This window comes from Ciconia boyciana, chromosome 1 (genome assembly GCF_034638445.1).
Source record: "Ciconia boyciana chromosome 1, ASM3463844v1, whole genome shotgun sequence".
In the NCBI taxonomy this organism is placed as follows: Eukaryota; Metazoa; Chordata; class Aves; order Ciconiiformes; family Ciconiidae; genus Ciconia; species Ciconia boyciana.
The window spans coordinates 61101675-61126704 of record NC_132934.1 but is presented as its reverse complement, the minus strand read 5'-3'; the positions used below and the strand labels follow the sequence as shown (position 1 = coordinate 61126704).

Sequence of the window (25030 nt, the reverse complement as noted above, 5' to 3'; positions counted from 1 at the left end):
GCTTTGGCTTGAGGATTATAACAGTAGTAAATATTAGAGGAAAAAAGCAAAGTGACGCACTTCATCGTCTGTGTTTGGTTTTGTTTTTGCATGTGGATCAGCTCTTATTAAGTTATGAAAGATGCTGAAGTCCTGAATTGCACTCTAAAGGAGCTGTTTTTTCTCCACTGACTATAAAGCAACTCTGCAGGAGATTAGTTAGCTCCCACAGCCGCTTCGCTTAAGTATCTAGAGTTGAATAATATGAACCTTTTCCTGCTCTTGTATATAAGCTTAAAGGATAATACCTCTATGAAATTTATTATTGTGTAACTATTTGGGATGCGGAAGTTGTATGCGGTATTTGCTGAAGCAATGTAATACAATAAGGCATGCCTCTGTGACCTTGATTTGGTAATAGGAAAATATTGCTGTGGCTTGCTGCCAAAGGATGCTGTGGAGTGTACATAACAGTTAAATCCTGTCTGAGCTTAATCATCTTATAGTTTCATAAGAATATACTGCTCACACTAAGACACATTGGTTGGCAATCAAACAAGAAAATATACTGATAAAATATTAAGTATTTGTATATAGCTATATCAAATTTGAGATACTTCTCGGTGTCTCTTACTCTGTTTCAGTATTAGATGAGATCCACCATATGATTCCTGGACAAGCTAGTATGAGAAATATATTTACCTAAACGATACTGGGCTTTCATAATGACCGAACTGAACATATGGCAGAATAGTAGATACATATGAAAGAAAGGCTCTCTCTCCCCCTCTTACCATGAAGAGAAATAAATGTTGCATAATTTATTAATACAGTCAGGGTCTAATGCTGTAAACTATACTAATCCAAATAAAAAAATGTGGTCGATGTTATACGGTATGTAATATTCTTTCTTTTTATTAAATCCAGCTCTACTAAACTCTGAAAGATGAAGGAGAAATATCTGTTAGCAACATTGAAAAAAAAATTGAATGGGAACATAAAATGAGCAGATGTTAGGCTGCTTAAGATAATTGTGATAGACAAAGTCTGGTGGTGATCAATAACCACATAGTCTCTTGTTTCACAGTGCTTTTCTTTCACTGGAGAGATTGTAATCAATGCCTTAGCATAAGGACTAGTGGGCAGATAAAAAGTATTTAAAAAGATTGGTTAAACAGAAGTTTGGATAGACTGCTGGAAGTTGACCACTCATAGGTAAAAAAGTTAATTAAACTTAGGAATGAAACAAGTTTTAGCACTGTTCTTTTTCACTCAACTTCTTAAACTTCTTCCTCAGAATGAGGAAGCCTGACTAGATTCTTTTCTTTTGTGTGGTACTGGCTGTGCAGTCTAACACTCCTGCCTTCCCTAACAAATTCAGAATCTGGATCAGTTCAGAAGAAAACCTGAAACTGAAGTTTCTTGATTTTTAGTGGCTTAGCACCACCATTTTCAGATGTGAATGACACCTGAAAGAGAAGTCATTGCATTCTAAGTCCCCTCAATTCCCAGCAATTGTCCTTATTTCATACTGGCAAGGACGGTTCTATGTGATTATGGTTTCTGGGTGTTTATTACTTCTAAAAATAACCCCAAACAAGACTTAACGGTAGCCTTAAACAGTGTGTCTGTAAGTGTCCTTCTTGCAAGTCTCCTCCTAAATAAAAATGCTACCTTTAACAGGCTGGTCCTGACTTCTTCCCTGGAGAAAGTCTTTAGTCATGTTAATAGTCCAGAGCCAGGAATGCTGCATGATGTAGTGCTTAGTTTTGTTCATTTTGTTAATGGTTAACTGTGTTAAGAATTAGTTATTTAACTTTTTGAATTTCTGCCTCGATGGTGGTGCTGGTTTATTTCAGTTGCATCATAGCTAAAATTATGATCTGTATTATGCAAACCAGTTTCTGGCAGTCAATCTTATGATGCAGGGGCAGGATGTTTAGTTTAGATTTCAGACCCCAAGCAGAATTTGCATGATTGGCAGCAGGGGAGATTGTGGAGTTTCTTGGAGTAAACAGCTAAGATTTGATGTGCATGTCTTTTAAAGAACGTGGTCTTCAGAAGCTTTCATGAGAATTCTGAATATCATAATTAGATGACCCTGAGCAAAATGTGTGTAATGCCCTCTAAGAATGTTGCTTGAAGACAGGTATGCTTTGCATCGGTATCTTCCCTGTGTTACAATAAATGTCTTTTCTGCCTCCCTCCGTCACCTCAGTCATGCACGTACCTCACAGTTTGCTGCTGTGAAATTAATGGTGAACTTTTCCTTCCTCTGGTTTGTCCAAGGGAATTTGAAAACCAGATGCAGAAACGTGGGCTGATGCTCTAATCTGATCAAAAATACTTGTGTATCCTTTTTGTGTCGTCTTAATGAAGTCATGTCATGTAGTTTTCATATTTATTCACAGTGCAAAAGAAAGTGCTTTCCCATTGACTGTTAGATTGAGAGGAAAAAGTTGTTTTAGATTGCAGACTCAGAAACATGACCTGTTACTGTAGGGAGAGATTTAAATAGCTCCTAATTGCCACATTTTGGTGTAAAGTATAATAGAGTTCAAGCCTAGTAGCTCTTACTTCATAGCTGCTATGAAGAAACTTTGCCTCAAGAGCTCATATACTAAAAAGAAATTACTTTTTATGAGATGGAGGTTTCATATTTGGTTTCAGTTCAGACTAATTTACCATTCATTTTAATTTGTGTTATACTGTGAAAGGAACATGTTTGTGAGCATTTTGGTATATCTCTTCAGAGCGAAAACTCAAATAATTTTGCCTTGTCTGTCCTAGAATGCTGCTCTTAATTATGTTTAAATGTCTGCACTGAGCAAAACACTTCCATGTCCTGTGCTGCGGCGAGTGCCCTTGCATGGCATGAGAGGAATTCAGGACTATTTTCACTTGCAAACAAGTGTTACCAGTCAAAATGATACCTTGGAAAACTAACGACTCTTCTCTTCCAGATCCTGTTATAATTCACTGTGACAGTGTGTTGAATGATGAGAATTATTATTTTATTATTTTTCTATTAGTATGCTTGATATGTGCGGGGGTGTGCATGTTGTGGATATGTTATTGCTCTTCCCCGACATACATGTGTATGTTATGGATGAAACATTAATTTGCTAGGACAGGAAATAAATGCAATGCATTACAATGCCATGCCAAAATTGGAGAAAGTGCAGGAATTAGAAGTTGTCTCAGGGAGCTGGTATAATTAAAACATTTCCTTTCATGTAGGCCTATTCACACAGGCATCTGTTAACATGTTAGATGAATGCAGAAGTTCTGAAAGGTAGAATTTTCCTTCCTTAAATTCAGAGTAATTTATATCTAGATATACCTAAAGCTAGATGTTAATTAGCATGCATTTAACCACAGTAAAGATGCTGTGCTGCTTCTGCAAGTTTTAAAGGTACTCATGAGAAAAAGAGGTGGTGAAAACTTTGGTTATGAAAAATAGTTGATTCAACTATTAAGTTTCTTGGTAGGGGTTGTATCTAAAAGCAATTATTTAAGAACGTTCATTTTTCATTGAGCAAGGCTCATTGCAGGGGGGGTTGGACTTAGATGACCTTTAAAGGTCCCTTCCAACCCAAACTATTCTATGATCCTATAAATATGTGTAAAGGCTTTTATGTTAGATAAATTTTATTAACACTTTAATGAGAAAATGCCTTTAGATGTGGTATAGCATAAACATAGTTGGTGAAAACAAAATGGGTGATTAATTATTTGCAGCACATCTTGTTAAAACACATTTGGTCCAACTGAAAGATTCAAATATGCTTAATAAACTGCACGCTTATTCTGAGTAACCACTCGCAAACTGAATCTGTGTTATGAAAGTCAAAAGCAGTATTCTTTTGCATTGCTGTTACTATAGATATTGGGTCGCTAGGGTTTAATTTGGTCTGTTATTTTTGAACAATGTGCTTTCAGTGAGTCTTGCAACTCAAGCTGTGGTTTGGCTGTTTTTCATTTGTTCTGGTTTTGTTCAGGTGGGGGGAGTGTGTGTGCGTCCCCTGGCCGCTCCGCTCCCTTCCTACATATATTTAACAATTTGAGTCTACACCATTATTTTTGTTAAATACATGGAAGAGTTTTATGGAGATTGAAATGCTGGAGTGTGGTAAGAGATAGTTAAGAAAGATAATAGAGGGGATTTGGGGAACCAACAAAATAGAGATTAAACAGAATTAAGGGCAAGTTTAGGGATCTTGGATGTGAATTGGAGACTGGGTCAGTGCATGTAATCTTCTTGAATAGGATTTTGTGCCAAGTCCAGACTAGAAGTTGTATGTTACGGTCAGTCAGGTAGGAAGAAAAGAGATGGAGAAATTAGAGGGAACTGAGACGCAAATAGGAAGAAAACAGAACAATTTCCTGAAAGACAGATTTTTACTTTGAATAGTTATGAGCATTTAATGTCATCAACTTCTCTTCATACCCTTTCCCTATATGCTGTGATACCAAGTTAAAATAAACAAAAACAAAACAAACACACAAAAAACCCCCACAACAACAACAACAAAACCCACTGAACAAAAAAACCCCCAGCCTTTCCTGGAGTGTTCTAAAGGCATCTGGGACACTACTGCAGTTTGTCTTCATAGTGATTTGTGAAGTATAAGTGAAGGCACGTGCTCTTTGAAAGCAAGATTCAGGTGGATAAGATTAGTGATAAGGTCTGTCATTCCAGGTTTCAAAAAAATGATGAAATGAAGCTGTACTTTTCAGAGTCCATCTGGAAGTGACTTTGGCCTGGGAATGTGGGGCCCAAGTTCTCCCTGATAGAAGCATATGCAATTCTCATCTGATTCTTAAAATTACTTCTGTGCAGTTTCTAACTAAATTAGTATACAGCAGTTTCTTTTTAGATACAACGTATCCTTCATGATCTTGCTACTCTGGAGATTTTTTCAAAATAAAATTTAGCAAAGTGAGAGAATTAGACATTTTTGGCTTGTTCCAGTCATTAAACATATAAGCATAGTTGCCAGCCAAGAAGCAGTTGTATTCTTGTACACTGGCTTCCTCTCAGACTTGCTTGCTTTCTGTTACCCTTTCAGGTCAAGTGAACCACGCATTTTTGGCATTTGATAGCAGCTAGGGGGTTTCCTGCCAGCCTTCTATATATTAATTTTTATAGTTTTTTTCCATATAAAGTTGGAGGCAATGTGTGTTAGGTGGGCACCACATATATTGCTAAATCTCTAGAAAATGTAAAAAGTGCTGGTAGGTTTACAACAGTCATGTATGCTATATCCCTCCTAGAAGGTGTAGCATTTTCATTGTAACTGGTTATTTTTTAGGATTCATTCTTAAAAGTCTAGGTGTTTTATGAACTGCTGATTTTAGTAAACCTGCTTGCTCCGTGCCTTTGTCTTTGTAATGCCCTGGGCACTTGCAGTGGTGCAGCCCGCCCTTCCCTGGTAGCTCCGCACCCTTTCACCTAGGCTACGGGCGCAGTGTCTCCAGGCCTCCGTGCGACTGCTTTCCCTGCGTTGGTCTTGGGCAGTTGCCCCTGTGGTGTTATCCTCGTGGCCTTGCACCTGCACATAGTGTCCCTACAGCAGGCTCTCTCAGGAATAATGGCCTGCAGTGTGGGAATCTCCTCTTTTTTTTTTTTTTTTTCCCCCTTTGGGTGTAGCTTTTGGTTTATGGCAGGGGATCCAATAATGTGGGAGCGCAGAGGTTAATGACCGGCAGGCTCTGACTCAGCAGCTGCCGTGATCAACATGCACTTTGGTGAGTGCCAACAGCATTGTAGGTAAAAACAGCTGACAGGGTTTGAGCAGCTCCTCGTGAGAACTATATCGTTACTATGAGGAAAAATACTGTGGAGGAGCCACTTGTTACACTGGAGAGGAGTCCAGGGGAAGGGCACTCATCTGGGGACCCCCAGCATCTTTCTTTCTGGCTGGCTGCAAGGGAGAGTTTTCATTTTTCCTCTCCTTCCTTTTGTTTTTATTTCTTCCCCCAAACAACTGTCACCACTGGAGTTATTTTTAGTTACTGTACCCACTAATAAATCTTTGCGCATGTCAACGTGCCTCAACATCCTTTGTGCAACTACCTGTTTCTCTTGAAGACTTGCAGATTTGCAGCAGCCCATTCTCTCCCCCCCACCTTTTTTTTTTCTCCTTATTTGCTGATTTGCTTATTAAATAATTCAAGTGAGGTTACAGCCAAGATGCATGAAACTGTTTGTTATATAGAGGGCTATTTTTACAAATGAAGGCCAAAGGGATAGTTATGACCACATAGTCCTCTGGTATGCTGTTTTTAGTAACAGTTCAGGCTGCTGTGCTGTAAGAAGGACTTGGATTAAGTTTAGTAGCAGTATGCCAACAGCTGGTTGTCTGTTTGGTTTTTTTCTGTGGTGTGCTTTTTTTCTTCAGAGTGACAACATACTTCTAGTTTTAGTTAAGACTTGAGCATGTTTTACTCCATTCCAGAGTTGAATAGTGTTGAGGTAAAAACCTAAATGACAGTGCAGTTTGGTTTTCTGAATTATGTATTGTTGAATATATTATATAGTATTGAACTACTGTAAGCTAAGTGTAATTAGGATGTGAACATGCATGCATCACCAAAATATGCATCAAATACTGAAGGTCTGATAATCTTTGTTGGATTGTTCCTCTTGGTTCCCTTTTTCTATTGTAAAATTCGCTAGTTTGCCTCAGAAAATAAATGTTTCTTTACAATCCCTTGCAGATTCCTGCTTCAGTGTCTTGAGGATCTTGATGCCAATCTACGGAAACTGAATTCACGTTTGTTTGTTATTCGTGGACAGCCAGCAGATGTTTTCCCCAGACTTTTTAAGGTAAATGCCACCTTGCAGTTGTTGTTTCTATCCATAAATATGACTGACAAACTAATTTCAGCTAGGAATATTTATTGTACTATATACTTCAGTACAAGTTGTTATCCATGCAAATACTTAACTATCCTTGCAGTTTCTCTTTAAGGTTGTTTTTGTTAGATTTGGGTTTTTCCCCTCTAATGTGCATATTACCAACTGAACTGAGTTGCTCTTAGACTTTACAGTTTTTGGTTTCTTTCTTTCCAGAAATGGAACTGATTTCTAATGGTTTGCTAAGTGTAGGTACTGTATATTACTAAATTTTCCTTTCCAGGTTCCCTTTGAAATATTGAAATATAATTATGTGCACATGAATCCAGGTTCAAAGCCTGACCTCTAAAAGCAATGTTTTATTTAGGCCAAATATCTGCTGTGGTTGCTTTTTGGCCATTAAAAGTGATTTCATAAGGTTTTTGGTGGTAGTAGGCTTGGTAAAAGCAGAGTGCAGGTAAAAAGCAATTTCTAGTCAAAGAAGTTTAAGGCTTTTGTGGGAACGGGTCTTGTTATTGAGCAAATTAAAGCTGTGATGGATTGTTACTGATATTGATTTGTCTTCCATGGATAATAGTGTATTTAAGGTAACAATACTGTAATAGGATAGTAAAAATGAACACTTTGATTGTAAAAGTTTTTATGGAATGAGTGGATTGAGGTAATTGAGATGAGCAAGACTGTGGGGAAAAAAGATACCTGTTTTTCAAAAGAGATCATGTGTTCAAGATTTTTATTCCCAAGTCTTCAACACCAACCTGAAAACTCAACCAAAACTCACATTTTGGTCTTCATTCTTGTGCCTTAGTTGTGAAATGCTAACTGGATAATACTCTGGTCTTTTCTTGATTTCCCCTCAGTGAGGAATTTCCTGCAGGAGTACTGTGGCATTAGTTGCTGCTTGCAACCCCCCAGATACTCAAGCTTGTTATATCTGCCTGCCAAATTTTGTTTGATTGCATTTAAATAGGGGCAGAGATCTTGCTCTTGTGTGTATTGCCTTCTGGATTTGAGTGACCTGTGACAAGTTTTCTTAAATACTTTAAGGGCTACTTTGACAACTCCTGTTTCAGATCTTGCTACTAGGCTGATCTTTCTATGCCTAACAGCATAGGAGTGCCACATTATCAGAATATTAATTTTAGTGCTGAGAAGTTAATAAAAATAACTTGTATTATTTTTGATAGATAGTGTACAGCAATCAAAAAAGAACATTCACATCTGTCTGTCTTCTGGTTCCTCAAATTACCAAAAAGTGTCTTCATTGTATATTTGTTCAGGGAGGGGCTTTTCAGGTCATCCTCTGTCCTTGAACAAATAAGAGGCATTTTTGAAGCTCTTGAGGACTTCTTCAACTTTTGGCTGAAAACTGAAACATGCATCTATCTCATATCATTAATCTCCCAGCCTCTTTTGCCAGAGCAGTAGCTGTACGTCAGGCAATTGCAGTGTAGTGAAGGGCATATAACACTGAACTAAGCTTTTCAGATCATCCTCATTAAATGCCTCAAAGGTGAGCAGTGATCCTGACCCTGAAGAACACATGTAGATGTTTTTTGGGTGGGAGAAGATCACTTTAAATAACGGTAGGAGATATGGAACTTCTGTAGAGCCTTGTGTCAGGAGCTCTGTCACAGATGCCAGCATGTGTGGATTTCCTGGGGATGAATGTTTCACAGCTGTGTCTTGGTAGGGCTCTCCTTTTCACAGGCTGAAGGACAATTCCTTCAAAAGGCAGAGCACTGATCTATCTTTAGCCTTGCAAAAGGCCTCAAGGACCTTTAGATTCTTTCATTCATGTGTGTGTGTGTGTGTGTATATATATATATGACTGTTTGCTTTCCTCTTTCCAGTCCTTCAGAGCAGCTTTGCTTCCCTTAAGACACCGATTTCAATGTCATGTTTTCAGCAGTACTAGCTAACAGTGCTGCTGATAGCAGCCGTAGGCTGTTATCCTCTGGAGTAGTACATAGAGACAGAATATTTTTACCAGTGGACTTTGCAGGTCTTTGCAAAATTATTTTTTTGTTTGTTTGGGATTTTTTGTTTGGTTGGGGTTTTTTAAAGTAACTTGAGGATGGTGGTTCCATCTGACTGCGGAGATGCAACTTCCACCCACTTGGCCACCTGTTCATTAACTTGAACTGGCCAAGTTTTGGTTGATTCTTGCCTCATTCTCTTCAGTTTGTCCTGGTCTGCTCTGTATCTCTAGCTCTCTGGGACTGGCTTGATAAAGAAAATAGAATTGGAACAATCTCTCGTTCTTTAAATGCATCGGCGTTGCTAAAAACATCCAGCAGTATGTGCAAAGCGATTTGTGTCCATGCTTTTTCTAAGTGCTTAGCTCATGCTGATGTGATGTGGGTGTTGTCACATCACATAGCACTTCTCTCAGAGTTCCTTGGCTCCCTTGGAGATGTGGCTCTGGCTCTTGGACATGTTTTTTATGGTTTTCTTTTCAGTATGCCAGAGGAAAGAAGGATTTAGAAAAATATCTGCTGCAACTTGTCAGACATTGGTTTTACATTGTGAAATGGGAAATAAATGTTGTATGAGGATGTAAGAGGTTGCTTGAGGATTCAGGGCCTGCTGGGTCAGTCTTGGCGGACGTAATGATGGAAGGAGCCAAGCCTTCTTTCAAAGATCGAGCACTCCTTGGAATGGCCTATCCTCAGGGTTGTACCTGGGCTTCATCTAGGAGAGAGCTAGAGTTCAGAAGTGAAACAGCACCCTAGGTGAACAGCGTAGAGTGCCCCTCACTTCTTTGGTGTAAATCCAGTTCTCTGAAATAGTCTGGCTGGTGTATTTAAATCAACTGATTAAGCTTCTGAGGGATTAGAAAGGTATTTCTGAGTTTGATTGGCAGGATGGCTTTCTAGGATCATTCTGTGCATACTTCACCTTTCCAATTTCCTGCTGTTGCAGAAGCCTTAGCCATTAGTTTATGCCTTTCTTTGCTTTTTTTTTCCCCCACCTGTTACTGTTGGCCTTGGTAACAGCATCTGTAATGTAAAGGATATTAGACTTGAAGGTGTCCTCATTTTAGGAGACAGATTTTTTAAATTTTTTTTTTAATTGAGAATTTGGAGGTTGTTGAAGATTGTCCGTTCTGGTGGGTGAGGGGTAGGGATCTGGAAAAGGGATGGAAAGTGTGTGGTGTTTGGTTGGGGGTGTCTGTGCGTGTGTATTTTGTGGGCCCTGCACCCTCCCTCTCCCTCCCCCAACTTCATTTCTGCTGTTAAAGTTGACAGGCATAAGTGAATAGCTTTTCTGCAGAGCAAGATATTGCTGTTGATCAATGTCCAGGAGACAGCCTCTGTCATCTTTCCCTTCTGTTGTGTCTCTTAAGGTATATGGATCCTAAAGTTAGAGCTGAGTTTTCAGAATTTGCACAGAAGTTGTCCCATTGCTGTGTGCACGCACAGTAACGGGACAGATAGAGGCTTTTTTAATGCTCAATTCCTACTTAGATGCTAAAACGTTGGACTTTATTTTTGTGAGTCTGGGTGTCTAAATGTATTTTGGGCTTTTGTGTATCTGACAACTATCCACAGGTAATAGCTGGTGTTCCATCTTGTCCCTGTCCTTCCCGTTCTCCTTTCCCTCACCCTCCATCAGGCAGTCAAGTTGCTGAAGGACAACATTTGTGTTTTGTGTTGCAGGAATGGAATATTGCAAAACTTTCTATTGAATATGATTCTGAACCATTTGGGAAGGAAAGAGATGCAGCGATTAAGAAGCTGGCTAGTGAAGCTGGAGTGGAGGTCATTGTTCGAATTTCCCATACATTATATGACCTAGACAAGTAAGTTACCATTATCTCTGATTTTTAAAAGAAAAAAAAGTATGAATTTTATGTAGTATTTGGTTAGATATTGTGTGCTACTTTTTATGCAGAGCACTTTATAGTTAGGAAGACTACAAATTTGTTTTATGTTTCTCTCTTATCCATCCATCCAAATTTTATTACATATGGAGTAAAACTTTAGAACTTCAAAAAATGGTACATAACTGTATCTGAAATACGGTTTTGACTTGGGGTTCTTTTGAAAATAATGGTCATGTTAATTATCTGTCTTTTATAATGAAGTTACTCAAACATGCCTGTAACTTCTCCCAAATAAGATCTGTTGTTGTTTAGTTGTTTTGTTAGATTGTTTTGTCCTTATTTCACTTGCTGTACACAAGTTCTTGAAAAATAAAGGACTTTCTGCTAACTATTTCCTATCAGTTATGTATCCGATAAGTAATTGGGGATTGTTTGATATCTCTGCGTTGCCTTACTTAATGTCTTGTTTATATTTTTCAACAGATCTATTTAAATGGATTAGTATTAGCTCCCTATTATAGAAACATAATCCGCAAACTATTCAAAAGTATGACTTGGCTTCTCTTAACATTGAGTAATTTATTGTGGTAGATGCCTGTTCTATTCATTACAAGCCAATGTATGAGAGGCAGCTAGACATATGGGAGGAAAGGGAATTATTTACTGTTTTGAAACCAATACCTGATTTTTTTAGTCCTAAATTGAAAATTCCTTTTCTTCCTTCCCCACCCAAGCACGCCCCCAAATGAACAGTTGGTTCCATCTACCACTTTGTAAATTATTTCTTTGACGTTTTCCTGTTTCTGAGATTTTAGATATATTTAAGGTGACAATACAAAATATGGAAACTGTGTTTTTACAACAGTCATTGTGTACAAACTGCACCTTAATTTTTCTGCATATTAAGACAGTTGTAATATTGACTACTGCTCTCAATACCAGAAAAGAAAAATAGGGGGTTTTATGCAAATAGCATAGCCTTGTATGTGACTTGGATGTATCTTTATGTAGCTATGGTCTCTCATCTGCTTTGCTGATCTGTATTTTTCTTTGCCTTGAGCTGTCCATATTCATTACTTGTTGTTGAGGGACTTTCCTCAACCCAGGAATGACTAATAATTGACTTGGTTATAAACAGTTAATTTATATGTCTCCCTAGTGAGGAAAAAAGGATGGTAAAATTAAAGTTCAAACTGTCTGGATTACCATGTGTATCTTTGATTTTATATAACATGCTAGAGGCAGGTAAGAAGATATTTCTGTGTGTGTATACATGTGTGTATATTATTAAAGAAACAAGTGTTATATACTATTGTCTGACATACTACTGTTCTTTTTTTCTTTTTTTTTTTTTAAATCCAGAATAATAGAATTAAATGGAGGACAGCCTCCTCTTACCTACAAGCGATTCCAGACCCTAATTAGTAGAATGGAACCACTGGAGATGCCAGTGGAGACTATAACCCCAGAAGTAATGGAAAAATGTACTACTCCAGTTTCTGAAGACCATGACGAGAAATACGGTGTCCCATCACTTGAAGAGCTAGGTATGTTCTAAGATTGCTTTGACATTGTGAAAGAAGTAAGATGTAATCTACCACTAAAATCATGATACTTAAAATAACCATGAGAGAGGTTCTACTTATGGTTAATTGTTAAACTGATGCCAATTATGACATACAAAAGGAACAAAAAAGCATAATCAACTCTGTAAATTTTAGTTGTTTTCTTTTAAATGGGAGGTCAGATAGATCAAACTACACTAAGTACTGTTTGGTTTCTTGTAATACAGCATAGCCTTTTTCCCATGGTACCAAATAATCATTAAGCTACTAATAGTCTTTGATGCTTCATTTTGTATTAAATGCATTTGGTATCTTTGTGCTTCAGGTCATTAGTCTGTCGTTTTACAAGTTAATTAAAAAACCCTCTTGTCTTGCAATGCCAAAAAAGATCATAATAAGGCAAATAATTATTTTAGAAGCTTCTTAAAAAAAAAAAAAAGTCTTATGTTTCTGTAAATTTATTTTTAAGAAAGCTATTGTCCTGTGAATCCCCCCTTCTCTTCCCTGTTTCCCCGACACTGAAATACAAGCAAATGTGGTATGACCTCCACATTGCGAACAAAAGGGTCTGGACGGATTTTGGCTAAGCTCTGGCTGCTCTGTCTAGTTCGTTTGAACTCTCATACAACAGACCTTGCTTTTAAAGCCTTTTTGAGAAGAGAAGATCTCACTGTACAGTGGTTAAACTATAGGCAGACATGTTGTCTCATGCACCTGGTGAACAATCTTGTGGGGGGGTGTGGAAGAAATCTTGTTACCTTCTTTTAATCTTTCTTTTGCAGCTGAAGTATGTGTTTATCATCAAATTGACAATAATCCCCATATGTTATTTTAAGTCAAGGTCAATGAAGCCTAGGAATGTCCTGAAGATAGCACTCATGCTTTTCACTTGATGGAAGAAGTTTTTAGACATTCTGTAAATTACAGTAGCAATGGTTGCTTCTTAGTAGTAATTTAAAAAAAAAAAAGTTGTGGATTTGGGATATCCCACATATTGCAGAGCTGAGAACTTGAAAATAATTTGAAAAATGATAGAAAGGTCACTTTGTGCAAAAACCAGAAGTAGTGGAATTGAAGTAAGACCATTCAACATGTAAAACTTGTAATGTAAATTAATGTAAAAGTAAAAATTGGATTTTGATGCAACTTAGAGGTATTGAACGTGCTTTGATAAGACTTGGTTGCGTACTGTTTTAAAACTTGTACTTTGCCGTGTAACCAATTTAGAGTTATTCTCAAGATACAATAAAATGGAGTAGTGTCACTATGCTGGAATTTAGTTGCCCTACAGTATAAGTGAACAAGGAATTTCCTTGTTTCAATTTGTTTTTCAGGTTTTGACACAGATGGTCTGCCTTCTGCAGTATGGCCAGGGGGAGAAACAGAAGCCCTCACACGATTGGAAAGACACTTAGAACGAAAGGTATGTTTCAAAGCATTGCAAGTATGACATATCTGGGAAACATAGTTGCTCTTTGCAGTGGACTGTAAAAGGAATTGGGCAAGTCATTTTAAAAAAATCAAAACCACAAACTTGAACTCAAGGCCTCAATATAATGATAGAAATCAAGCTGCTGTTTCTTAGTTTTAAAAGATGATAGCAGGTTGTTTTCTAATTTGAGTTTTAGAGAAAGTCTGTTATACTATTTTCTACTAAAAAAAAAATTATTTTTTATTTGGAGGTAATTTTACTTGAAATATACTTTTTATAACTTTAAAAGGGAATTCCTCTAAAAGCTAACGTATTGCTAGTTGTCTAGGTTTCCTCTGCATTTAAAAGAAAGGGATAGGTAGTTCTGGAAGACAGTTCATGCCTTCTGCATTGAGATGAATTATCTTCTAGAGATTCTGCTGATTCAAGAGGAACCCCTAGATATTGTAGGTAATGTGATCAACTGTCCAGTGTCTGGATTCAGTTATAGACAGTGCATGATTTCTCCCTGTATGTGTACAAGTTGCAACCTATTCTGTAGTCTGATATTGCTGTGTGGGTTTTGTTTTGTGGTTTGTTTGTTTTTTTTAAGGCTTGGGTAGCAAACTTTGAAAGACCACGAATGAATGCAAATTCCCTTCTGGCAAGCCCGACAGGGCTTAGTCCCTACCTCCGCTTTGGCTGTTTGTCTTGTCGTCTCTTTTATTTCAAGTTAACGGATCTGTACAAAAAGGTATGATTTCCATGTAGTCAGCTACACATTCTTAGATGCCATGATTTTTCCCTACTTCTTCTGCTAATAAAACTTTTTCCTTTAATGATGATCTCCAGGTAAAAAAGAACAGCTCCCCTCCCCTCTCCCTCTATGGCCAGCTGTTATGGCGTGAATTTTTCTACACAGCGGCGACTAACAATCCACGGTTTGATAAAATGGAGGGGAATCCTATCTGTGTTCAAATTCCATGGGATAAGAATCCTGAGGCTTTGGCCAAGTGGGCAGAAGGCAGGACAGGTTTTCCTTGGATTGATGCAATTATGACGCAGCTTCGTCAAGAAGGTTGGATTCACCATTTAGCCCGGCATGCTGTAGCATGCTTTTTGACTCGAGGTGACCTTTGGATTAGCTGGGAAGAAGGAATGAAGGTATTGTTTCTTATTCTTGAATTTCTTAAAGTGCCTGTGAAAGTTTCAGATAGTCATTCTAGAACTGTTGTTACTGTGTGGTGTAAGTTGAATTATAAACCTTAAACTGTGGCCGAAATTAAATCGGTTCTGATAAACCAGTGGTGCTGAAGTCTTGCCTGTTGAATGCCCCCTTTTATTGGAATATTCGAGTGTTTCTTGCAGTCAGAATAGGTCTGCAATTCTTTTAAATTTGAGATTTCTTCCTAAATCTTGGCAAATAAACATGGATTACTCTTGTAATTGAAATTTCTTTCCAGTCATACTGTGTGAACAGTTTCTGTTCGCATCCCGCATCTGCTTCTCTGAAGGGAAAGCAGCACGGAATTAAAGGGAGAAAACTAAAAGCTGAGAACGTCCTTTCAGCAATTTCTGTCCCTTCGCCCAGTGTTAGAAGTGTGAGTATGGGCAACATGATTTGGCTGAAGTTTCAGTGCAGTTAATTTCTATGCAAGTATCCAAGTGATGCTGACGTTCAAATTACAAATGTCAGTCTTTTGAAGAAAAGAATGGAATAATTTAATCTCAGCCTTTGAATCAGTTTTACATTTTTAGAAGGGTAGCATCTTTTACTAAGCTATGATAATCAATTAAAAAGTTTTTTATTTTTGAAATCTAAAAAAGAATTTACTTGCCATCAGGATTGTGACCTCATATTTATATATGTGTATAATCTTATGAAATTTAATCTTAACAGATCAGTTGTACACAAACACCTTTCATTTAAAAAAAAAAAAAAAAGAAAAAAGTCTTGGTTACACAACAACATAAGCTGCTTTAGGAATTTTCCTTTTGCAGTTCATAGATAAAGACATCGAAGATGCACATACATAGGTGACTCAGCCAAACAACAAAGCTGTATATTACAGATAAATGCCAACTTGTTCTTACTTTTAAAACAATACAGATCTATGAAGGGCCCAGATTTGTGCAGCGGAAGGACATTTAATTCATACGTCCGTAGCTAGCAAAAGCTAATCTAGCCTTCCACGGTGATGTTATTTCCAAAGTCTTATTACATGGCAGCATCTAGTGGAACAGTTGTGTGCTAACACTTAATGATCGTCTAAAGATTTTGTTACATTATTAGTCACTTTCTATTAAAAATGTTTTTTAAAAGTGTTTAAAGATAAATTTTATTTTTTCAAAACAAACTTTTTTCCAAATAGTTGCAGATATTTAGACAAAGATACTTTTATAATGCTTATTCAGTGTATACTGTAGAATGAATGCCTTATTGAATGTATGTAGAGAGATAAAGAGTTCCTTGTTTAATGGTATTACCTTATTTAGACTTTTATATTGGAATAATATTAGTTGAGGTTGGGGGGCAGTAGTAAGATGTTAAGTTTTAGTGTCTTAGCGTGAAGAAAGATGATGGTTTCATTGGAACATTTGGAGACAATGCAAGTTTGAAAGGAAAATCAGAACTTGCAAAAATATGTGTTAAATAAGTGTCTGTTTTGAAAACTACTTCTCGGTGCACGCTCTTTATAAAAGGTACTTGAACGTTCTCCTTCAAAGAATAAGGCTTCTCTTTATTTCTTGTTAGACTGTATTGCTAGTGATCTGACTGAGCGGAGAAACTTCTTTTTATACAAGTTAGTGTTGTCTGTCTTAATAATTAAAAAACAGTCAATGCTGGAAACGTGAATGTTTCACAACTGTTGAGCTCCAGATTGAAAGTAAAACCCTCATAAATCTTCAACTTCCTCATGGGTTATTTTTAATAAAATAGGGGTAGCAATTACCAGAGAAGACTACTTTTGTCTTCAGACCAGAGTTCATTATCTGTCCCACCATTCTTCAGCATGCTTGGTGGTTCATATACCTCCAGGAATTTAAGTGTGTATCCTCAAAACTGTGACTTACTAGATTAACTACTGGCCTTCAAGAATACAACTATTGGCCTTCCAGAATACAACTTCTGAATGTTTGTGCTACCCTGAAACTCTTGAATTCTACTCTTGGGACTCCTTTGCATAGTGAAGGGTGCCGTGCAGGCTGAGGTATTCAGACCGACAATTTGAGTTTGAAATGTGCTTTGTATGTTCCCTGTTTTCTGGAAGTTTGCAAAGCTTACTTAGTTGGAATGTGATGAAGCAACTCTTCTGAAAGCAACCAATGCCACTTGCTCCATTTGTCAGGCTCCAGCCATCCTTTGGGGATTTATTTTTTAAGGATGCGTTTATGCAAGAAAGTGTAAATTTTTCGTTGTAGCTTTGAGATGTCTATAAGGCTTTTTACAGGGTAAAAGCCAACATCACACTTTTGTTCTTGAGTTTGGCATTTAGGTAAGTATTTGCAGTTGCGTACTGAGCATTCTGTGAATGTTGCCAGGTAAGAAAGAGTGTTGCTATGTTGAAGAGCTGGGTTTCTTCTGCTGAAATCAGAAACTCAGAACAATTCTTGAAAAAGTAGGTGTCTCGAAGGTGTGCCATGTTCAGACTAACTCGTTGCTCTAATTTCTTAAGGTCTTTGAAGAGCTCTTACTTGATGCAGATTGGAGTGTGAATGCTGGAAGCTGGATGTGGCTATCCTGTAGTTCCTTCTTTCAGCAGTTTTTTCACTGCTACTGTCCAGTGGGTTTTGGCAGAAGAACTGACCCAAATGGGGATTATATCAGGTAACTCACAATCCAGAAATTGCAGTGATTCATGGATGTTGCTTAAGCTGTCAATTGGCTTTATACTTAAAATGACCTTTTTATTTTTTTTAAGACGTTACTTGCCAGTACTTAGAGGTTTCCCTGCAAAATACATCTATGATCCTTGGAATGCCCCAGAGAGCGTCCAGAAGGCTGCAAAATGTATTATAGGAGTTAATTATCCCAAACCAATGGTAAATCATGCAGAGGCAAGCCGTCTGAATATTGAGAGGATGAAACAAATCTACCAGCAGCTTTCACGATACAGAGGACTGGGTATGGTTATAGGCTATTGGCTTTATGTATTTGAAAACCTCTCTCACCTTCCGGCAATTAACAATTTTGTCCCATAGCAGTGGTAATCAGCTGTGAGCTCAGTGTGGTGACCAGGGTTGTGTATCCAAATAAATGAAAATATTAGATGTAACCAAGAAAGGGAAGAAATTTTGAGTGGAGCACCTCTTTCCAAATCTTACCCGGAAGTTTTTTTCTGTGGGTTTTTGGAAGTTTTTTGGTTAAACTGGGTTTTCTGTGGATTCTGATACTCTTGTACAGATAGGTTTTAATATCCATGATTAGAAAATTAATGTGTTTCATAACTTTTGCAATATAACCGTTCATAACCATTTGCAAATGCTGTTTCTCAAATAGACACCAATGCAACCTCTGGTAGCATTCTTCCTGGTTAGGAAAGACCGTCCCCTTTGCTCTGAGAGGTAAACCACATGCACTTGTATTGCTCAGGAAGGTGTAAGCAGTCAGCATGTTCAATATTGGATATTGAATCAGGATGCGTTGCACTTCAATGCAACATAGCGAATATGTGTAACTAACGAATATTGGAAAAAGTTCTGCAGAATATTATGTAGCAAATGCCTGTTAAGTAATTGTGAACTAAAATTACTTGGCAAGATCCCAGAAGTAGGCAAGATAGAGAGACGTTCTCCTGTTATAAAGGTAAACTACTCAGGGTGAGGGTGGAGAATTGTCTGTCATAAGGAAAAAAGCATGCTACACTTAATCTTTTTTTTTTTTTCTGTGTTTCTTTATGGCTATATATTTTATTTCATTGCTTAGGTCTTCTTGCAACAGTGCCTTCTAATCCAAATGGAAATGGAAATGGTGGCCTAATGGGCTATTCACCAGGAGAAAGCATTTCTGGTTGTGGTAGTACAGGAGGTCAGTCAAATTCTTTCAATGCATAGAATTATTGGAACTGAACTGCACAAACTTCTTTTATAAGGCCCTTGGCATTATGTTATAAGAACTGTTTTCACAAGACGGTTTTCTGTGCAAGTCAAACATTTTCAAATTTATTCACTAAGTTTGGTAGTATTTGTATATAGACATCTTTAGATTGTTTTTTTATCTCAAACATGTAAGAATTTAACCTGGTTTTTTCCCCCTGAAAATTACTTATTAATATGTATCAAACAGTTTCATTTCAAAAGCATTTGAATGTTATTTTCTTCTAGAAGCCTACAAGCATCCTGATACTTGTAATAAGGAGTGATCTGTGAATTTTCAAGTCAGAACTGTTAATTTGTAAAGTTTTCTAATGCTAGCATTAGACTGCTTACTGGAATTTAATTCTACCATAATGTCAACAACAATATGGTGGACAGTGTCTGAAAGAACTTAATACAGAGTTTATCATACAGTTTTGATGAAAATTACTTTAGACTATTAACATTCTTATTGTAACATACAAAGACTAGCATTAACTAGTTACTAAGAAAAAAATGAAAAATAACAGTATTAACATTGCATAAATCCATGGTGCATCAACATCTTGAATACTGTGTATACCTTGGACTCCTCATTGTACAAGGATATAGCAGAACTGGAGACTTACTGGTTTTGTGTTCTCCTTAGGCTTTTAGTCAAGGTTAGAAGCAGATTGCGGAGGAAGATGGACCGTATTCTCAGCCAGTACAGTTCCCCTTGAAGAATTAAAGCCTAGACTCCTTAAAGCTGGGTGTTTGAGCTTTTATTTCTTTTAAGTTTGGAGATTTAGAAGACAGGAAGGGCTTAGTTTAAAAAATTAACATTATGTGCACTCTTTTCTCCTTAAAATGTATACATATATACTTAAATGTATACATGTACTTACACTTTTCATGTCAGAAATATATCCATTTTGTAGGAGGTTACTGTGTATTCATCTGAATTTGCAAGTGTGTATATGGAAGGATGACAGCATTAGAGCTTTGGACCTGTTCTGAAGTGGTTTGGAAAAAAAAAAGCCACAATCAAAGTCTACCTCTTGAAGAGGGGAAAAAACCCCAACATTTTAAATTCCAGAATGGAATTGTATCTTCTGTTGTGTTTAAGTCTCTTTCCTGCCTCTCCAGGAGCTCAGCTGGGAACTGGTGATGGTCATACAGTTATTCAGCCATGTGCCCTGGGAGAGTCTCATACAGGAGCAAGTGGAATTCAGCAGCAAGGTATTATGGCAGTGCCTGTCTGTAGAGGATCTCCAAATCCTTGCAACTATGGAAAAACAGACAAAACATCAAAATAACATGGATAGATTTTTGGTGACAGCTGCTGTCTACAACTTGAACTGGCCATGTTTCTGTTCTTGAAACATAAAAATTATTTCTTAGAGTGAACTTGCTTGTCTTGTCACTTTTATCTCTAAAATGCTTATCTAGAACAATATTTGTATGTTTTGAGTGGGAGGGTTCACAAGTGTGACTAAACAAAAATCAATAAACATTATCCTAGGTTACTTTAAATGAAAGATACCTAAAGAAAGAAGTTAACTTCGTGTATTTGATAGCAAAATTTGCATATTATCTTTTCCCTAACTTCACTATCGCTCTTTCCATATATAATCAATTTCCACAGTTTTGTGTGGATATTCTCATATTGTGGAGGCAAATTTTTGTTACTTTAACTATACAGAAACTTAAGCTGTGGTTTGTAATAGATCAAAGTTGCAATCAAATTTAGCACAACTGTTTCTTTCTGTGCAGTCTTAACAGAGGTTGTGTGTTTACTGATCACGAAAGACTGTAATCTGTGTTTTGTTTAAGCATCCAGAACATAACAGGAACACCACAACTGTTCAGAATAAGAAACCTTGCAACTGCTTTTGCTAATTTGCACTATTTATGCAGAGCGCTCAGTGTCAGGGTTGCCAGTGGATAGTTTACGTGAACCAGAAAATAGTTTGCATCTTTCTTGAAGTTACTTGCATATTTTTTTCACAGCTTAGTTACGCTAAGGATTCACTAGTATTGCTATAACAGAATAATAGAAAGGATGAGGAGACTTGGCAGAACAAATATTAAAATTTATAACAACTTATAATTAAAGTGTTTGGGTATATACACATTCTGTTTGTTGCAAATATAATGCATAAATATGTACGCACTTAATATTGTTCACTGTGCATATATAAGTGCATATATATTTAACTGCTGCAGACTACCATGAGGCTTTTTTTTGCATAAGAACTCTTCTGCATTCAGGATGGTTTCTGGCAGGATTTCTCTTGATGATGGAAAATAAATCAATTGGCTTCTTTTTATTGTTGTAAAGAATGTAATTGTACACTTGCTTGCAGTTCTAAATTTTATTTATTATAATAAATATCTACTGTATCTGAACAGGTTACTGTCAAGCAAGTAGTATCTTACAGTATGCTCATGGAGACAGTCAGCAATCACACTTATTGCAAGCAGGTAATTTAAAGAACAACAACAAAAAAAAAGGAAACACTTTTCCTGAATATATAAAGGTGCAATAGAGTCTTAATGTAAATACTGGTTTTAAATTATCAGGAAGAACGGCCCTTGGTACTGGCATTAGTGCAGGGAAACGCCCAAATCCAGAAGAAGAAACTCAGAGCGTTGGACCAAAAGTCCAGCGACAGAGCACAAATTAAACTGGTAAGATCTGAGACACCTTAAAGTTATCCTGTTAATGAGTAAATTCCTGTACAGATTCTATGTCTATGATAACATTCATATCACTGCAGTGCAAAGGATCCTAAATTATTGCTGTAAATATTACAGTTCCAGTTTGTACAAACAAACAATACAAAATCCTGGCTCTAGAGAGTTTACAAAGTATGAGATAGGAAGTAGTTATAAAAATAGAACCAGACCAAAGATTATCAGACACAGATCGACGTGTTAATGAAAGGGAGATGGATGAACTGTGGTTTCACATACATTAGCAGAGTTGCTTATGTAGATTCAGTTACTCTCTGCTTCCCCATCTCACCTTAAGTTGTGCCAGCAGCACTGTTTGTGTGTATGTACGGTGACCTGAACCAGAAGACTAACACAACTTAAAAGGAAAGGCTCAGGGCCTGGGTTAGAGTTTTAGACATACAAGTGGACTAAGCAGAACATGTTTTAGAGAGAGACTGCAGAAAACCTGCAAAATGCTGATGTAGTTATTGCATGTAAAGATGAAGGGACAAGAAAGATTTGAAGACTTGAGCATTTGTCATTGGTCTGTAACCTAAGCAGGATGTTCAGATTGCCAGTTTGTCAAGAAAAGCTGTGGTGAAAAGTACTTGAATTTGGAGAAGGAGGCATTGCTAGATAGATATACACGAACAGGTGTGAAAATGTGTAGAGAAGCAGTAAACTTAGTTTGATTCGTGTAAAATCATCAACATAGAGAAGATAACTGGATTTTGTGTTTTGGATAAAGTTACTTAGGAACAGGATAGAGAAAAGAGAAGCCAAAGATGTTATACCCCTTCCCCCCCAGTAAGCTTGATTTGAGAGGAATAAGGAGGATGACCTGAAAGACAAGTTAGAGTAATTACTTAAGAGGAAAGCCAAAGAACGGAGGGCTGTCTGAAACAAGAGGGGGCAAGATTTCAAGACTAGGAGTGTGGCTGCATAGATTAAAGGTGGCTGAGAGGTCATTCCATCCTTATCTTTTACAAAAAACAAGTTAAGCATTGGTCTTTATGCAGTTTGAAGAATAAGTAAGAATAGCACATAGGTGAGATAATAGCACATGGAGAGACTTCGGTGGAGTTGAAAGATAGGGGTTCCATACAGCAAGTATAGAAGATGCATTCAGCATCTCTAGAGATAAAAAGGGAAATTCAATCTGCTTCATTTGGATTTGACAGCAAGATCTGATTTTGCTTGTTATGTGGTGTCAGCACTTTGACAAAGTTAATGCGGTGCATTATGAACAATTGTGTTGTACTAATTTGATTCAGTGAAGAACCACAGCATTGTTTCCATAATGCCTGTCACTTGAAGTGAGCTGAGACCTTAGCAATTGATGCATCTGCTATTTTCTCACATAGTGGAAGCACTGTAAACTGTGCTTCTGTGTTCTCAAACTGATTTCTGGTACTCGGATGGGCCTGAGTGGAACATAATTCCAAGAGAGTCCATGTTTCAGTAGCTGTCTAATCCTTAGCATGTGTAGATTCATTCAGCATCCATGTTTTGTATTGCAGAATTCCTTAGGTGCTCGTGTCTGTGTAGAAGAAGTGCCTGCAGAGCGAACGTCTGGTTCCTGTCTAAGCTCTTTTTCAATTGAGAGACAGGTTGGAGGGGTTTCTAGTTTGGCAGAGAAGACTGATTTTGTTAGGGGTGTTCAAAGCATGCTGCAAAAGCATTATAGTCAAATACAAAAATCAGCCAAGATCATATTCAGAAACACTGCTGGCAAAAGGATGTGCACCTTCTGAATAGCACTAAGTACAGAGGATGTTGGGTTTCTCCTTTTTTTTTCTTTTTTTCCTTTTCCTTCCCCTTTTAGCCTCTAAGGAGTAAGAAATAAGAATTCTGAGTATTTGGGCCAATACAAATGGGGACAGGGCTTTCCGCACTGAGAAGGGGGGAAAGAATATTGGTCCCTTGAATTATTTCTGCCTTCTTCAAAGACTCATGACACAAACTGCTTAAGAATAATTTTTTTCTTTTTTCTTGCAGCGTTATTGGAAGAGAAGATACCACTCAAAGAACACACAGGACACAATTCCTGCTACTCTGTATTGGAACTAAAGTGTTGTGAGAATACATGTACTAAAATGACATTTTCATAAATTATTTTCAATTGTTCTCAGTTGTTGTAAACAAGTCCAATTTTTGGAATGCATTATTTCTAACTGGCATTTCTATGGTTTTTAACTTTTTAATGACTCTTTCACAAAGGGCAAATTGAGTTTTGTATATAAAGCATTTGGTGAAGAATTTGCTAACTTAATGTAAATATAAACATTCATGATTAGCGATAGACCCGTCAATATATTTTTGATAATCTTTCATGTATATGGTAGTAGGAAAAGCTGTAGTGATGTTCTGTAAAATGGATGGACATAGAAGGTTTTGAAGTTTTTAAATTGTTATTATTTTTAGATTCCAGAACTTGACCTCTGTATGATCAACTTCATATTTTCATAATGTAAGTGCTTAGGACTGTATTTAATCAAATACAGTAGAGTTGTAACCTTTATTAATCGCATTTGTATATAAGTCATATGCCAATTTTTTGTCAAGTTGTAAAATTTTCATGTATATGTCCAGTCCTTGTATTTCTCAGTTGCCTTGTTCAGTAATGACATACCTTGAAAATAAAAGAAAATTGTATATATAGATGCATATGTCTGTTGTGTACGCTATTGCTCTGGTACATATTTCCAACCAAAACTGTTTCAGGAAAAAAGAAGGGAAATGTAACTTTTAGACTTAATCTGGAAGCCACGAACAGTGAACTATATTACTTCAAGTTTCATGGTACTGAAGCAAAACACTATCCAAATTATTCAGGCCTTTTTGCTGAAATTGCATGCATGTATGTATTGTTACCATTAAATGTTTTTCACTGATGTATTTATTAAGTGTTTCTTCAAAATCTAGGGGTTCTTTTGCTATAACTGCAATTTGCTTGATAGCCTGATAGTCTTTCCTGCGCTGCAGCTAATTTGCTGCTCTTCAAGGATGTTGATTTCTAAAAAAACATCAGGTTTGCTGACCAGTCAGTCAATACTGTCTCAAATGTTTAGAGAAGTTGTATCTAAATGGTTTCTCAGACCATTAAGGTCTCTGAAGAAGCAGTCTGAATTACTACATTTTACATATAACTAGGTCAGTTACCTACTTGAATGGGTGCACAAATTCATTCTCATGTGGGAGGAGTTAATTATCTTTTTCTTAGTATCACATGGGTGACTTCCAGTCATGGGGCACTTCTGTGTGTTGGTTTAAAATTCAGACCAGATTTATGGGTTGACAGCATAACGCAGCAGGGCACTTGCTGCAAAATAAACTGCCATGGTTCTGTTTGTCCCTAGATTTTAGATTATAATAGTTAATGTAAATATCTCTGCATACTGATTTGGATACAATACCAAAATCAAAAGTACTACTAAGAAAATATAGGCATGCTTACTGTCTTGAGGCAGAGAATCTTTGATCTTGAAGAAAAAAAAATCTCAACAGTGAGAATGGAGAAGCAGATGCTAAGTATGTTCCACAGATCAGTCCAAGTAGAATGGAGCGGTTTCCTAGGGACATATATAATCAGTAGAATAAACAATTCT

At 37.1% G+C, this 25030-nt stretch overlaps 1 protein-coding gene across 2 annotated transcripts in view; it reads left to right on the top strand.

Moving 5' to 3' along the window:
* Positions 1-24316, top strand: part of CRY1 (cryptochrome circadian regulator 1) — a 38884-nt gene extending 14568 nt beyond the window's left edge. Inside the window, exons 2-14 of one of the 2 annotated variants that reach the window (XM_072870405.1) lie at positions 6703-6811; positions 10504-10646; positions 12033-12217; positions 13570-13658; positions 14260-14400; positions 14499-14810; positions 17324-17475; positions 17570-17772; positions 18574-18675; positions 19851-19943; positions 21117-21188; positions 21288-21395; positions 23421-24316. In XM_072870405.1, coding sequence (XP_072726506.1) covers positions 6703-6811; positions 10504-10646; positions 12033-12217; positions 13570-13658; positions 14260-14400; positions 14499-14810; positions 17324-17475; positions 17570-17772; positions 18574-18675; positions 19851-19943; positions 21117-21188; positions 21288-21391 — 1705 coding nt within the window. In that variant the 3' untranslated portion in view covers positions 21392-21395; positions 23421-24316. The remainder of the gene's footprint in view (positions 1-6702; positions 6812-10503; positions 10647-12032; positions 12218-13569; positions 13659-14259; positions 14401-14498; positions 14811-17323; positions 17476-17569; positions 17773-18573; positions 18676-19850; positions 19944-21116; positions 21189-21287; positions 21396-23420) is intronic. The other variant, XM_072870416.1, reaches the window with a different exon arrangement.
* The last annotated feature ends 714 nt before the right edge of the window (positions 24317-25030 follow it).